This window comes from Nicotiana attenuata, unplaced genomic scaffold (assembly GCF_001879085.1).
Source record: "Nicotiana attenuata strain UT unplaced genomic scaffold, NIATTr2, whole genome shotgun sequence".
NCBI classification, from domain to species: Eukaryota; Viridiplantae; Streptophyta; class Magnoliopsida; order Solanales; family Solanaceae; genus Nicotiana; species Nicotiana attenuata.
The window spans coordinates 112,536-127,570 of record NW_017670950.1 but is presented as its reverse complement, the minus strand read 5'-3'; the positions used below and the strand labels follow the sequence as shown (position 1 = coordinate 127,570).

Below are 15,035 nucleotides of genomic sequence, written 5' to 3'. Positions count from 1 at the left end.
GTGCCGAAAATGGCTACAAAAGTGAGTCTCACGAGCGCAGCTAAGTCTGGAATATAAAACTTGACCTAAAAATGGTAAAATGTCCTATTTATACTAGGCTGGAAAAACTGGACAAAAATCCCCCTACGGGGTCAGTGCGGGCCGCGCAAAATGGACCGCGGCCGCACTGGCTCTTGGACTTCAATTTATGCTTCTCCGAACTTGAGGACCGCGGACCGCGTGAAAGTGTACCGCGGCCGCGGTGGAAGTTGGCGCGGCCGCACAAAAACGAGCGCGGGCCGCATTGCTTGGAATTGGCAAAATGTGAGCTCTCTGAATCTCTACTCCGCGGACCACGTAAAAGAGTAGCGCGGCCGCGGAGCCTGACCGCGGACCGCACAAAAGAGTAGTGCAGCCGCGTTGCTTCCAGCTTGAAAATGCCAACTCTCTGAACCTCCTAGTGCGGCCGCATTCACGTTTGCACGGTCCGCACTAGGTTCTCTTTTCCTCAATTTACTTAGTCTTTCACACTTGAGCAGGTTTCACTCCTTTTTTAGCCGTTCTTTGACATTCGTCGCTTTGTCGATCAAACCTGCAATCAAGTACAATTTGTGAGCATTTTGGGAATATTTTGTAGCAATTTATAACCAAAGCATAGGCAAGTAGGGGCATAAAACATGTTAAAATCCCGACCTATCACTCCCCCCCTCCCCCCTCCCCCCTCCCCCCCCCTCCCCCCGCGACGAAATTAAATTAAAAAAAAAAATTTGGGCCCTACCCGTCACCCAAAAAGCGAAGAGTGTAGGTCCCACACATAGCACAAGCCTTGGATTCCTTCTTTCGGGTTCGAAAAATCGATTTGGATCATTTTCAAAAAACTTAAATCGAGGTATTTCGATTTTGTTTATGTCGAAACTCGCAGAGTATATGCATATTTATTTTGTTGAATGTGTTTTCATGTGAATTTGTGTTATGTTTGTGTTTAAATTTGTATCTTATTTATACCCGGATTGATTTATTAGCTTTGGGACAAAAAATAGTTAAAAATTGATAAATAATTTTTATTGTTAATGTTATATTTTTATTTTCTTAAATAATAAACGAATATTATTTATTTAGTTTGTTGTTCATATGTTATGTTTGTTGTTTTTATATGTAATAGTGGCATTTTAGCGTAGTAAAATGTAGAGCCTTTTAGCGTATTAAAATATAGAGCCTTTTAGCGTAGTAAAGTATAGAGCCTTTTCGCGTAGTAAAATATAGAGACTTAAGACGTAGTAAAATGTAGATCCTTTTAGCATAGTAAAATATAGAGCCTTTTAGTGTAGTATAATATAGAGTCTTTTAGCGTATAGTCTTTGTAGTTTAAGTATGTACTAACTACAAACTCTATCCAATTAATCTTTACAAAATTAATTATTTAATTTATAAAAATAAACTTACAAAACTAACAAATTAATATATATTGTCAAATTAACTCAAATATCGAGCCAGGAACCCATAAATAATTACTCAGTCCAATTATAAAAATAATTATTTAATTTATTAAACTAACAAAATTCTAAAAATGTTGAAATTGACACACATAATAATTAAGGATAACTTGGTGCTATCGAGCCTCAAATATCGAGCTTGGAACCCATAAATAATTACTCAGTCCAATTATAAATATAATTATTTAATTCATTAAACCAACATAATTCTAAAAATGTTGAAATTGACACACATAATAATTAAGGATAACTTGGTGCTACCGAGCCTCAAATATCGAGCCTGGAACCCATAGATAATTAGTCAGTCCAGCTGGGGAAACAATTATTTAATTCATTAAACTAACAAAATTCTAAAAATGTTGAAATTGACACACATAATAATTAAGGATAACTTGGTGCTATCGGGCCTGAAATATCGAGGCTGGAACCCATAGATAATTACTCAGTCCAGCTGGGGAAAAAATTATTTAATTTATTAAACTAACAAAATTCTAAAAATGTTGAAATTGACACACATAATAATTAAGGATAACTTGGTGCTACCGGGCCTCAAATATCGAGCCTGGAACCCATAGATAATTACTCAGTCCAATTATAAAAATAATTATTTAATTCATTAAACTAACACAGATAAATAATTTTATCTAAATTATAGTAGACAACATGGACTTGCCGCCTGCGCATCCTGGACCAGCCGAGGATCAGCTATTAGTGCTGCAGGGCAACCATAGGTCCTCCTTTGTATGGGAGGGACAGCTATCAGATCAGCCTCTCCGCCCCAAGAGACCTGACGATTTGTGGGAGTTCTTGAGGCAGTATCAGTTCCATGCCCGCGTAGTCGCGCGCCTACAGGCTACGGGCTTCTTTATGATTTTGCAGTTTGGGCGGATACAGCTTGATTGGTCTCTCATCACTGCATTGGTAGAGCGGTGGCGACCGGAGACGCACACTTTTCACTTGCCCACTGGAGAGGCCACCATCACGCTGAGGATGTTCAGGTTTTATATGGGTTGCACGTAGATGGACGGGCCGTTGCACTGCCCCAGTACATGAGATCCATGATGCGTGCCTAGTATTTGGATTTGATGGGGCAGTATACTGGTTACAGACCTCAGGGTGACGCTATATAGAGAGGGGGCAGTCACGTTTCTTTGTCAGCTATCAGAGACCATATGGCGTTTTTGCATCCAGACATTACCGGCGAGATAGAGGATCTCCATATTGAGCGGTACACGAGGTTGGCGCTGCTCCTGCTTTTTGGGGGTGTCTTGTTCCCGAACACTTCAGGAAGTAAAGTGAGTATGCGCTTTCTGCATCATCCGCAGCAGCTAGATGAGGTACCCCTGTACAGCTGGGGTGCTGCTATTCTAGCATACCTGTACCGGATTATGTGCCGGGCGAGCATGTTTTGCCAGGTGGACATATGTGGTTTTCTACCCCTTCTACAGGTGACAATATTTTCGAATACTCTGTTCATTAATCCGAATTCTATATGGTCGAAATGACTCTTAAATTTTACATCAACCTTTTATCTTAGTTTTGGGCCTGGCAGCGGATCATGCCGTTGCAGCCACCTCTGCCACCACAAGAGTCGGGTGACGCTTATCCGTTTCTCCCTCTAGCTACTAGGTGGGTTCTCCGGCGTGGGAACTACCGAGGCTCTGATGCTCATCATAATCTCCCCCTTGTCAGGGATGTGTTAGATATGCTGGTGGCCGGACAGGTAAATATGTACCTACACTTACTTGTTATAAATTGAGTTGTGTTGCGCATACTCACTTTTATATTATTATTTGGTAGTTCATATGGACGCCATACAGCGACGAGTTGCTAGCTCAGCTGCCCGATTATTGCTCAGTCGATCGACTGCTTTGGAGCACCTCCGTCCCGATGATCTTCTTTGATGTCGTTGAGTATCAAGGCACAGAGCGTGTGCTTCGCCAGTTTCACCATCAATGCCGATGCAGCTCCATGCCTTTGAACTAACCTCTCCGCACTCTGTTTGAATGTCATGCGGACGATGGCAGTGACAGGCAATCCACGGGCAGACTTCAACAAGCCGTTGAATGACTCCGACACATTTATAGTCAGGGCTCCCCATCGTCTGCCGCCATCACCATGCAATGTCCACATGTGAACTTCATGTCCCATCAGCCAAGTATATGCTCGTTGATCAATTTGCCGGGTCGCTTCCATGCGCCTCATGAATTTGCACTGCTGGTGCTCAGTTGCGACCATCCACATTAAGTCATGCAAGGCCTTGTCAGGATATTTCTTCTGGAAATTGGCCTTCAGGTGCCTCACACAGTAACGGTGGTATGCATAGGGTTCCTGCCATTCAGGAAAGTGCCGCATAGAACTTAAAACCATGTCGATCAGATATTAGACAAATACCTGAACGTTGTTTAACAACGTGCTGCTTCAAGTGGTTCAAAAAAAGCGTCCACGTCTCTTCGCTTTCGTTGGCACAAATGGCAAAGGTTAGTGAAAATATTTGTCCGTTGGCATCTACTGCAACTGCAATCAAAAGCTTAATATCATACTTTCCATAGACGTGAGTACCGTCTATGGAAATTACAGGACGACAATGCACAAAACCATCAATTGCTGGTTTAAATGACCAGAACACATAGTTGAAAATATATTCGGGTCTGTCCGGACTCCGCTCACGCCTCCATTCAACAAAAGTCCCGGGGTTAAAGTGTTGCAGTGCAGCCATGTACCTGGGCAGAGATGAAAAAGACTTATCCCAGTCGCCATAAATAAGTTCAAAGGCATGTTTGCGACCGAGATATGCCTTTCTTTTGGTTATAGTGCAACCATACTCCTGGTGGACGGCTGTAATACACTCTTTAATCTTGAACCTAATGGACACTTCTAAATATGGAATCAAGACAAGAGAAATCAAGTCTACATCCAAGTTGAAGTGATTCTCATTGAATGTATCCATTTCACATCTGTGGGTGCTAATAAATTTACCCACTTTCCACAACCCTGATTTCTTCTTGCTGGCATGCAACATCCAATGACAACCCATAAAGTATCTACGGCATACAGCCTTAAATACCTCCGTAGTTGACTCGCTTACCGTCATCTCACGACACTCTCTTACGCTGTAGATTTTTACAGCCCTGATTAGGCGAGCTTTATCGGGAAAATGCATGCCCTTTGTCAGCACAGCTGGTCTAGACTCATCCCACATCGCTGACCGAATTTCGTCATCATCCCTTGTGAGGCATCCGCGTCCGGCATACTTGGAAAATTATCAAGGTAGGGAATATTCCGTTCATAAAATGGCACGTGGGACTCGTACACTCTTAGTCTAGCGGGAGGTGGAGGAACATGCTCCCTCGTCAACTCAGGTTCAACATTCACTTCCTCCTCATCATCACCCTCATCACGGAAGGGTGTCATCTCCAGACTCATCCGCATTGTTGTCATAATCACTATCATCTTCCTGACTCTGCGCATCTGCCAAATCACGAGTCAATACGTCATCTATGGCCAACTGTGTGAGGTCAGGAGCATCAAGATGCTCGCTTTCACTGCACAAAAAGAACAAAATGATAAGCTACCCAACTAGATAAATACCTTACATATAGCTATATCAATTTACTTACAAGTCGTATTGTCTTGACGTTTCATGATGGATGTTTTCTTGTTGGTGATGACTCCCGGATGGACCATCGTGGTCCAATACGCCAGAACTACGCATATTCCAACTAGGGGCGGGGTCATAACTTGTAAAATTCATATCCGGACGGTACCGCCTATGAAAAATATGAGTGTTAATACAAACCAATTAAAACATAAAGTAAACATCGCTAAAGCATAAAAAAATTGAAGTTTACCAGTCGTCTTGTGGATTATATAAAGACGAAAAATTATTCTGTGGCTGCTCATTCGCCGGTGGTGACAAGTTTAAATCAAGGAAAGCTCTTTCATCAGCGATCTGTCCCGCAAAAACTGCTCCAGAATAACCACCCGATGACTGGGGGTTATCCCTACTATGCACGCCCTCATTATTGGAAACGTCTTCAACCTTGACGTACATTTCCAATAATTTTATTACAATAAATTCCCTGTATTCATCCGGAATCCGCTAAAAATCTCTAGGAGTTTCATCATCTTCGATGTTAAACTCAGAATAATAAGCAAACCCCTGCGGAGTCACTGAATACGAAAATTTACCGGTTACTTTAAGGTTCACCGAACGTTTCCTCACACTCATTTTTTTACATAACAACGATACCAATTTATCGTACTCCATTGTAAGCGGCAATTTAACATGACACTGTGGAGGTGAGCTATACCTCACAGAGTTATTCTCCAGCACAACTTCACCCTCCCCCCCCCCCCCCCCAATATAATAAAATCCTTATTTTTGGCTCTTCTGACATTATAAAAAAATGATTGATAAGAAGAAGAGAGAAGTATGAATGGCAGTTTGAAGGAGAGTTTTGAATGGATTTTCATAAAATTCAAACGCCTTTAAATAAGGCAAGTCCGAGCTTGGTATGCAAAATTTTTATGTATAAATCGCAGTACAATACTGAGTTTTATCAATTTGAATTATTGTTATGTCAGTTATCCGCAGAGCACTTATTGGTGGGCCCAAATTTAAAAGCGATTCGTAGTATTATACTGCGAATTGTGTTGATCGCAGTATAGTACTGAGTTTTATCAAAAAATATTATTTTTTTAATAATACGCAGTATAATACTGCGAATCACTTTAACGGCTAACTTTTCGTTAAAGTAATTCGCAGTATTATACTGCGAATTATGTAGTTATGTAACTTTTTTTTAACAGTAAAAAGGTATTTTGTGCCCGAAAAGGCACTATTGAAGTAGGCTTCTGAGCTACCTTTAAGTAATTGCTCTATTGCCACCTTTTATTGGTGTTTTGAAGAAGAGTTAGTTAGAATTAGTGATTAACTTGTCTTATTTCGCTCACACCTTGTATTTTGTAAAGAAGGCTTGAGTGTATCTTACTTCTTCATTCAAATGTACTCTCCTCAAAAGTGACAATATAATCGTGACCCGTTTAAAGAAGAAAAAACAGAAGAAAACAGGAAAAGGGATGCCCTATAGGTCTAGGGTTATCAGTTAAACTGTGTGGTCATTATTCTTAAGGGCTAATTTGTTTTTTAACATCTTAGGCTAAAGCCATAAATATTTTGAAAAACTTTTTTCTGGGAAATATTTATCTTTCATAACAAATACATACCAAAACAGAAAAGGTTACTTTCTCACTTATTGGCAGAAGTTATTTTTCTTATAATTACCTAAACTTTTAACTTCATATATTACTCCAACTAATACTCATATAATATTATAATATTTATTCTTTAGTATATTAGACCTCTCTATAACAAGCAAATTCTTTTTAATTGATTTTAAGATAAATTTTACCTCTTTATAATAAGCTTTCACTTATGTTATTAACAACATCATTATAACAATACACCTCTTTGCAAAATTGCATCTCTATGACAATTTTATATACACAAATATTTATATATTATGTTATATAATCAAAAAATAATTTATTAATTATATTTTTATTGAAAATATAAGTTTAAATTTTTTGGTAAGTTCAAATTAAATAAGGAATTTGGAACGTCAAACCTCATGTGCATATAGAACGGGACATTTCGAATTCTTCCATTATTTCCGCACATTCCACTTTACAGTCCTTTAGTTATTTTTGCCATTTATTCATTATCATTCATGTCATATATGGGTCTAAACTTCAAGCTATTCCTTTTGCAATTTCAAATTTAAATAAACTGTTGTAACATAAATTTTTTTGAAAAATGACTTTTAGGGTAATTTTTATTTATAACAGCCAAATAAAACTTAAATATCAAATTTTATTTTAAGTGCGTAACAACAAATCACTATAACTGTAACGACCCGACTAGTCGTTTTGCTTTCTAGAACCCCGTTCCCCTAAATAAGACTTCTCGTACTTGCTTTTACTGATTTATGACTTGCGGGGATGGTTAGTTCAGGATTTGGAAGAGTTTGGGTTGAAATCAGAACACTTGGTTCCTTAAGGTTGGCCTGAAAGGCCAAGTTTGACTTCGGCCAACATTTTTAGTACACGACCTTGCAATCAGGATTTGACGGTTCCAACAGGTTCGTATGATGATTTCGGACTTGGGCGTATGTCTAGATCGGGTTTTGAATGAGCCAGGAGCGCTTTGGTGCCTAATAGTGAAAGTTGATTCTTTAAGATTTCAAAGTTCTTTAAATTTGGTTTGGAGCGAGTTTTTGTGATATCGAGGTCCGAACGGAATTTCGAGACTGGGAATAGTTTCATAATGTCATTTAAGACTTGCACGCAAAATGTGGTATCATTCTGAGTAGTATAAGTACGTTTCGGCACATTGGAAGTAGATTGAAGAACATGAAGTTCATAAGTTTGATTCAATTAGTTTTGGGTGTGATTCTTAGTTTTAATGTTTTTTCGGGCGTTCCAAGGGTTCGAGCGAGTCCGTTTTATGATTTCAAACTTGTCGGTATGTTCGGGCGGGGCCCCGGGGGCCCCGAGCGTCAATCGGACGAGGCTCGGCTAAGTTGAAAATTTGAGAAGGAGTTGAAGCTCCAGTTGCTGTCATAACCGCACCTCCGGTTGGCCAGCCGCAGGCGCGAGCCCGCAGATGCGGCTGAAGCATCGTAGATGCGGCCCAAGGGGAGGAGCCCAGGTTCCGCAGATGCGGCTCCCCTTCCGCAGAAGCGGAAACGCAGGAGTGGTCACCTGTCCGCAGGTGCGGCCCCAGCTGCCGCGACCTATTTTTGCAGAAGCGAGACTGCAGATGCGGTCAACGCACCGTAAGTGCGCAAAACGCTGAAGGCAGCGTCCTTCATTTAATACGGGAGTTTCTCATTTTTGACACATTTCACTCCATTATTGGGCGACTTGGGAGCTTCAAAAGGGGAGATTTCAACCTAGCTTTGTGAGGTAAGTAATTTCTACTTAATTTGAGTTTAATAAATGGTTTATGGGTAGACAACATGTAAATTAGTGGAAATTATGAGTTTAGAGTAAAAACCTAGGGTTTTGATAAAAATGAGATTTAACCACGAAATTTGTTATGGAATGTAGTAGAAATCATATATTCTTGATCCTAAGGTTATGGGTAACAACTTTCTTCTAAAATTTTGGGGATCCGGGCACGTGGGCCCGGGGAGGAACCTTGTATTTAGGGTTGGGAAATTACTTTAATAGTTAGAATATTAACTCTTGAGCATAGATTGATTACTTTTTACCCAATTGACTAGTTTTGGATCGTGCGGCTCCGATTTGAGGGTTTGGGCGCATTCTTGAGATTGGAAGTAAGCTTTGGAACAAGGTAAGTCTCTTTTCTAACCTCGTAAGAGGGAAATTTCTCCATAGCTGAACTTAATTAATATACATGATTAATTGTGGGGGCTACGTACGAACGAAGTGACGAGAGTCCGTAAGTAGCTACTATTCTTGTTATGTCCGGGTAGTTCTAAGCTTACACCATGCTTTGTCGGCACCACTATATGATTATAATTGTTGATTTTCATTGACTGGAACTAAGTTGAGGATGTCATTAGATTTCAAGTAAATTAGCATTTTGAAAAGAAACGAGGAAACATTACGTTATATTTATATTTGACTGCGTCACAAGTATATTCCACAAGCGGGATGATTATTTCCACTACTCTCATGGGAGCGGGCCGTTCGCCTAGTCAGGTTAATAAATGTATCTAGGGTTCGAGCCTTTTGACCCTCGGCAGTGCATAGTTTACTTTTATGTTGGATCGGGTCGTATTTGTGTGTGATAATAGAACCGGAACTCCTTATAATTCGTATGATTTGTTGCTTGAAAGGTCACTTGTTTTAAATGAAGAAAGTGTCTTGGTTTCTTAATTCGATGAAAGGATTGTTAGTTTATTCTTGTTTGAAGCTTGTTGTTATTTTCATACATTGTGATTTAAAATATTGAACTTCATATTATTATATCTTGGCCCCTAGTAAGTGTCGGAGTCGACCCCTCGTCACTGCTTTTGCGAGGTTAGGCGAGATACTTACTGGGTACATATTTTTATGTACTCACGCTACACTTCTGTACTTGATTGTACAGGCTTTGAGGTAGGTGCATCTGGCCATCAGTCGGACTCCTCAGCTTGAGACTTTCCGGTGAGTTGCCCTTTTGAGCCGTTCTGCAGCAGCTGGAGTCTCTCTATGTCTTTATTTTCCTGTCTATTTCCTTTTCAGACAGTAGGATAGTATGGTTTTGTATATTCTACTAGATTGCCCACATACTTGTGACACCAGGTCCTGGCACACACATTGGTAGACTTATGAGTTTTGGTTTACTATCATGATTTAAGTTCGTATTTATTACTTCCATCTAATTATGCTTAAGTTTCAAACTCCTAATTTCTTTATCAATAAGGAAAAGTTTTCACGTACTAATTATTTAAATGAGGATTTACTAGTTGATTATTGTTGGCTTGCCTAACAACGGTGTTTGGCGCCATCACAGTCTAATATGAAATTTGGGTCGTGACAATAACATGCAATAAAAGTCTCTTCAAACGAGACTTTCATTGAGAAGTTTGACTATGTAATTTTTTTTTCAAAACTCTATAATTTGCTAACAATATTATTAATTTTTAATATAATTTTTATTTGAAAAGTATATACTCAACTAAATACCGAAAATTATTTTCTATAGAAAATGTTTCCCACATGGTATGACCTTTTAAAATTCTAAGTCTGCAGCTAATCACAGTCACCACTATCAAATCGTAAATTTTCTTGATGTTTGAATAAATCGTGAATTTATTTCCACCCAACGTCATACAAAAAGGGAAAAAATAAAATTATTTACCATGCATAAATTCACAATACTTTCTAGAGGCGTCTTATTTACATTGTCCTTGTCATGTAAACCGGTCTACCAGACCTACCTCATAATATATGACTTGATTAATATAAACACACACATTAAAAATGGAACTTGTACTAAAGCATCGTATGTTAATCGACAAAAAAAGAATCATATGTTACTGATTAATTAACTACATTTTCAAATATCATTGATTAGTTAGGTGTATTTGATGAAAAAGATTGCTCCACTATCTCGCCAAATGTGAAAGCTTGACCTTAAGTATTATAATAGTTGTGAGCACGTAATTTCTTCCCTATGAAATATTCCTACAAAATCCACAAAAGTAAACGTTTTCTTATTGTTTTTGATTTTTTGTAAGATTTTTCGGAATTTCTTTTTTAAATTGTTTGCGTTTAGTTACATTTTTGTGCATAATAAAATCATAAAAAATGTTCAATTCTTTGTTGCATAGCATTTTAGATCTTAATTGAATTTAGAATTTTATTACATTAATTAAATGCATTATAATCACAAAATGCAATGGTCATTTTTCCTACATTTAGCTTTTAGTTTTAAATTCATAATTTCCTTTCGTTAGTGCTAAGTTAGTAATTATTCAAAATATTAGAAAATAGTAAGTAGGTAAGTTTTGCAAATTAGAATTAAGTTAGGATTTAATTAGGATTTTTAATTAATTTTGTAGAATTTAAAATCAAAGAAAACAAAGAAAAAGAAATAAGGAGTCTATTTGGTCTTAGTTAAAATTGGGCCAAAAACAACTTCAGTGGCCCAATTTGCTCACAATCTCGCCCAGACCACATCCCCAATCCGGTTCAACCCCCCTTTAAAACCAAAACGACCCCGTTTTTTACCCTTTTAATCTTGACCCTTCATCTGAGTGAATCCAAAGGTCCTGAACTCCCACCCCCATCCCATAAATCTGTTCGAAAATCCCTAAATCCCCAAGACCTCATCTTCCCCTATTCTTATCTCTTCCAAAATCCCATCCAAACCCTAGCCGCCCCCAAATCCCTCACACCTGACCGGCAGCCAACCTCCAACAACGCCCAAACAAACACCCTACACTCCTCAACCTCCCCTCTTCATCAATATGCCATTAACCTTCTCAAAAGCCCCACCAAATTCGTCAATTTCTAGATCTGAAATTCGAGGGAAAACCTAGATTCGCATTTTTGTCGATTTCTGCAGTACTTTTGTTCATTTTGGTCTGAGACTCGCATGAATCGATTGCTCTGAATGAAAGCAATCGTTTTGGGTTAGTTTCGACCCATTTCGAAGTATACCGGAGTCTGACCAACGAGTCGAAGTTCCAAATTTATACACTCTTTAGGGTAATCATCTCTTTTCATGTTAACTTAAATTAGCTGTTTAGGATTAGCTACTGTTTTAATGTTCTTTTTTGTGTTTTTTTAGTTTATCAGTCATTTGCATGATTAATTAGTCCACTATGTTAATTAGTTCAATTGCATACTCTTCCATTAGTTAATTACATTAGGTTAATCATAATTCTTTCCTTATTTATTTTTTTGTTGTTTCTTAGGTCTTCTGATTAATTACTTTTAAGGAGGTTACTGTTTTATTAGACTGGTTTTGTTATGTTGCCTTGCATTTGGCATTTTGGTCAGAAATTAAGCTGAAAAGAGATGAAATACAAAATAATAAAAAAAGAAAGAAAAGTGGTAAATAAGAAGAAGTTTCTAGACGAGGGACAACTGTTCCAATTTGGTTAAGAAAAATGCTGAAAATGAGATAAACATATGTAAAAGGGATAGCTGTACAAAAATTAGTTAAAAGATGTCAATTCCCTAATTTTCAGCTGACAGAATCTTTCACGTCTCTTTGATTTTTTCTCATAAAAAACACACACACTCACATTCTATATAAGAAACCATATACACTCACTCAAAGGACACACACTGAATTATCTGAAAAAATCCACAGTCCTTCATTTTCTGAAATAACTGTCAACGCAGGTGCAGTCAAAAGGTACTTTGTGGGATTCTCTATATAACATTAATTTTCTCTGGATGGGATGAAGAAGGTTTTTATTCTCGCCCAAACACTATCAACCCTTTTGTAAACCCTTTGAGCCATTTGCTTTTTTTTGATTACCCTCTTTGGAACTTGAAAGTGTTATAAAAAGAAAGAAAAAAAAACAAAACAAGAAAAGGCAAAAAGAAAATGAAATGAAAAAAAAAGGAAAAAAGAAAGGAGAAAGAAAGAGAAAACAAAACAAAACAGAAGAAAACGAAAAAAAATCAAAAACAAAGTTCCTTGAACTACGCTCGACTTGATTCCTAAAGGATACGTAGGCAGCCTCTCTCTAGGGTTCAGTCACACCAAAACAAAAATCTGCATTCCCCCAAAAGTTGAAACTGGGGTAGATGATTCGGCGATGGTTTCACCTGAAAGGTTCCAAAGTTGTATTTCAATCCTATTTGTTTTCACCCAAATCCTTTCCAAGTCATTCCGATTAATCGGCAAGAATGTTCAAGAATTGGAGGATACATTCACTCAGATTTGATACAACACAATGAGAGAAATAAAATGAGAGTCTTATTGGTGAAAACCCACGGGCATCGTAAGTCGATGGATAGTAGAGAATGTAAAAATGAGAGAATCTTGTCAGTGAAAACTCACAAAGAGCACTATAAAGCGATGGTGAGAAGATAAATGAGAAAAACCAATTGGTGAAAACCTGCAAAAGGCGCCATTGATCGAAAAGAGGATCTTCACAGCCATGGGCATCAACACAGTCTGGGGCAAGGTTTCTCAGTTTCGAGGCAAAAGTTGTGAGGAATTTCTGAAAGTCGGACGCTTTACATAGATCAGGCATCCAGTCCAAAAGACATGTCATGTTGATTGAAATCTGCATGTACTCCAGTTAAGTCCTTCTTTCCTTTCCCCGAAAGGGATACCTCTTGTCTAAATTCATTGTCCATCCCATTATTTGTTTTTCTTTGAATCCCTTTCGGTCTAACTCTATTCCAAAACTAAGGCAGGGAAGGGATGTCAAGATTGATTAACAAGACTTTTGCTTGATACAGGTTAGTGTGCAAGAAAAAAAAGGGCACCCAACCTCGGCAGGGGTTTCAAGTCGACCCCGACTGGCCCTGGCGGCCAATGCTTCAAAATCAAAACTCTTGGAACGAGAAAATGAAATTGAAATGCCTATAAGGGCAAATGAAGAGGAAAAGGTTGAGTCTCACGTGGCTAACCGTCTGTGAAACGTTTGAAAAGCCAAAGGTTCCCCAATGCTCTGAAGTTAAATTTAGAAGAAAGAAGTGAAAAGCCTACAAAGGCAAAATGAAGCTGAAAAAGGTTAAGTCCCATCTGACCAACCGTCAGGGCAAGGCTTGGAAAAGACAAAGGTTCTCCGGGGCCAGAAATAAAATCGATCTTCAGGAAACAACCAGTTGCAGTTGAAAGTATCATCAAAAGAGCCGGGCTGAGATCAAGTGACTGCAACACGCAAGGCCACAAAACCAACCACCGTTTCAAACTGACAAATCGTTTTTTTTTTAACCATAGGAAACAGGTGCAATCCAAAGCAACCTTGCAAGAAGCAGGTGCAACCAAAATGAAACCACGCGGAGACTAAAATAGCTCTATAGCAACAATCACTCCAAAAAAAGGGAAGTCTTCTTTACTCATTCTCTTTGTAAAAAAAGAAAGAAAGAATGTTCCAAATCACGGTAGTAATAGGGTCTCCAATCCTTAGTTGCATTTTCAAACATAGGGTCTCCACTCCCTAGTTGATATTTTTTAGACATAGGGTCTCCACTCCCTAGTCTCTTTTCCAACATAGGGTCTCGAATCCCTAGTTGATGTTTATTTTAGACATAGGGTCTCCACTCCCTAGTCGTTTTTCCAACATAGGGTCTCCACTCCCTAATTGAAGTTATTTTAGACATAGGGTCTCCACTCCCTAGTCTGCTTTTCCAACATAGGGTCTCCACTTCCTAGTTGATTTTATTTTAGACATAAGGTCTCCACTCCCTAGTCGCTTTTCCAACATAGGGTCTCCACTCCCTAGTTGATGTTTATTTTAGACATAGGGTCTCCACTTCCTACTCTGCTTTTCTAACATAGGGTCTCCAATCCCTAGTTGATTTTAGACATAGGATCTCCACTCCTGTAGCGACCCGGCCGGTCATTTTTAGAATTTACACCCCGATCCCTAACTGCATTTCCCGTGTTTGTTTCCGCTATTGTGAGTTGCCGGGAAGATTTATTTGGAATTTCGGAGAGTTTTGGGATAATTAGTCCCTAAATGAGAGTTTAAGTTTTAGAGTTTGGACCGTAGTTGGAACAGTGTGAAGACGGCCTCGGAATGGAATTTTGTTGGTTCTGTTAGCTCCGTTGGGTGATTTAGGATTTAGGAGCGTGTTCGGATTGTGTTTTGGAGGTCCGTAGCTTAATTTGGCTTAAAATGTCGAAAGTTAAATTTTTGAAGTTTGCGGTTCGATAGTGAGATTTTGATATCGGGGTCGAAATGGAATTTCGGAAGTTGGAGTAGCTTCATAGTGTTGAATGTGACGTGATTGCAAAATTTCAGGTCATTCGGACGAGGTTTGATAGACTTTTTGATCGAAAGCGTAATTTGGAAGTTTTTGAATTCTTAGGCTTAAATTTGATGATGATTTGGTGTTTCGATGTTGTTTGAG

General features: G+C 38.7%; 1 protein-coding gene across 1 annotated transcript; it reads left to right on the top strand.

The window, feature by feature from the left end:
- Positions 1-2,135: 2,135 nt before the first annotated feature.
- On the top strand, positions 2,136-2,977 carry LOC109244729 (serine/threonine-protein phosphatase 7 long form homolog). Its single transcript, XM_019411866.1, has 2 exons — positions 2,136-2,393; positions 2,603-2,977. Exons 1-2 carry the CDS (start codon positions 2,136-2,138, stop codon positions 2,975-2,977), a joined length of 633 nt encoding a protein of 210 aa, XP_019267411.1.
- Positions 2,978-15,035: the final 12,058 nt, after the last annotated feature.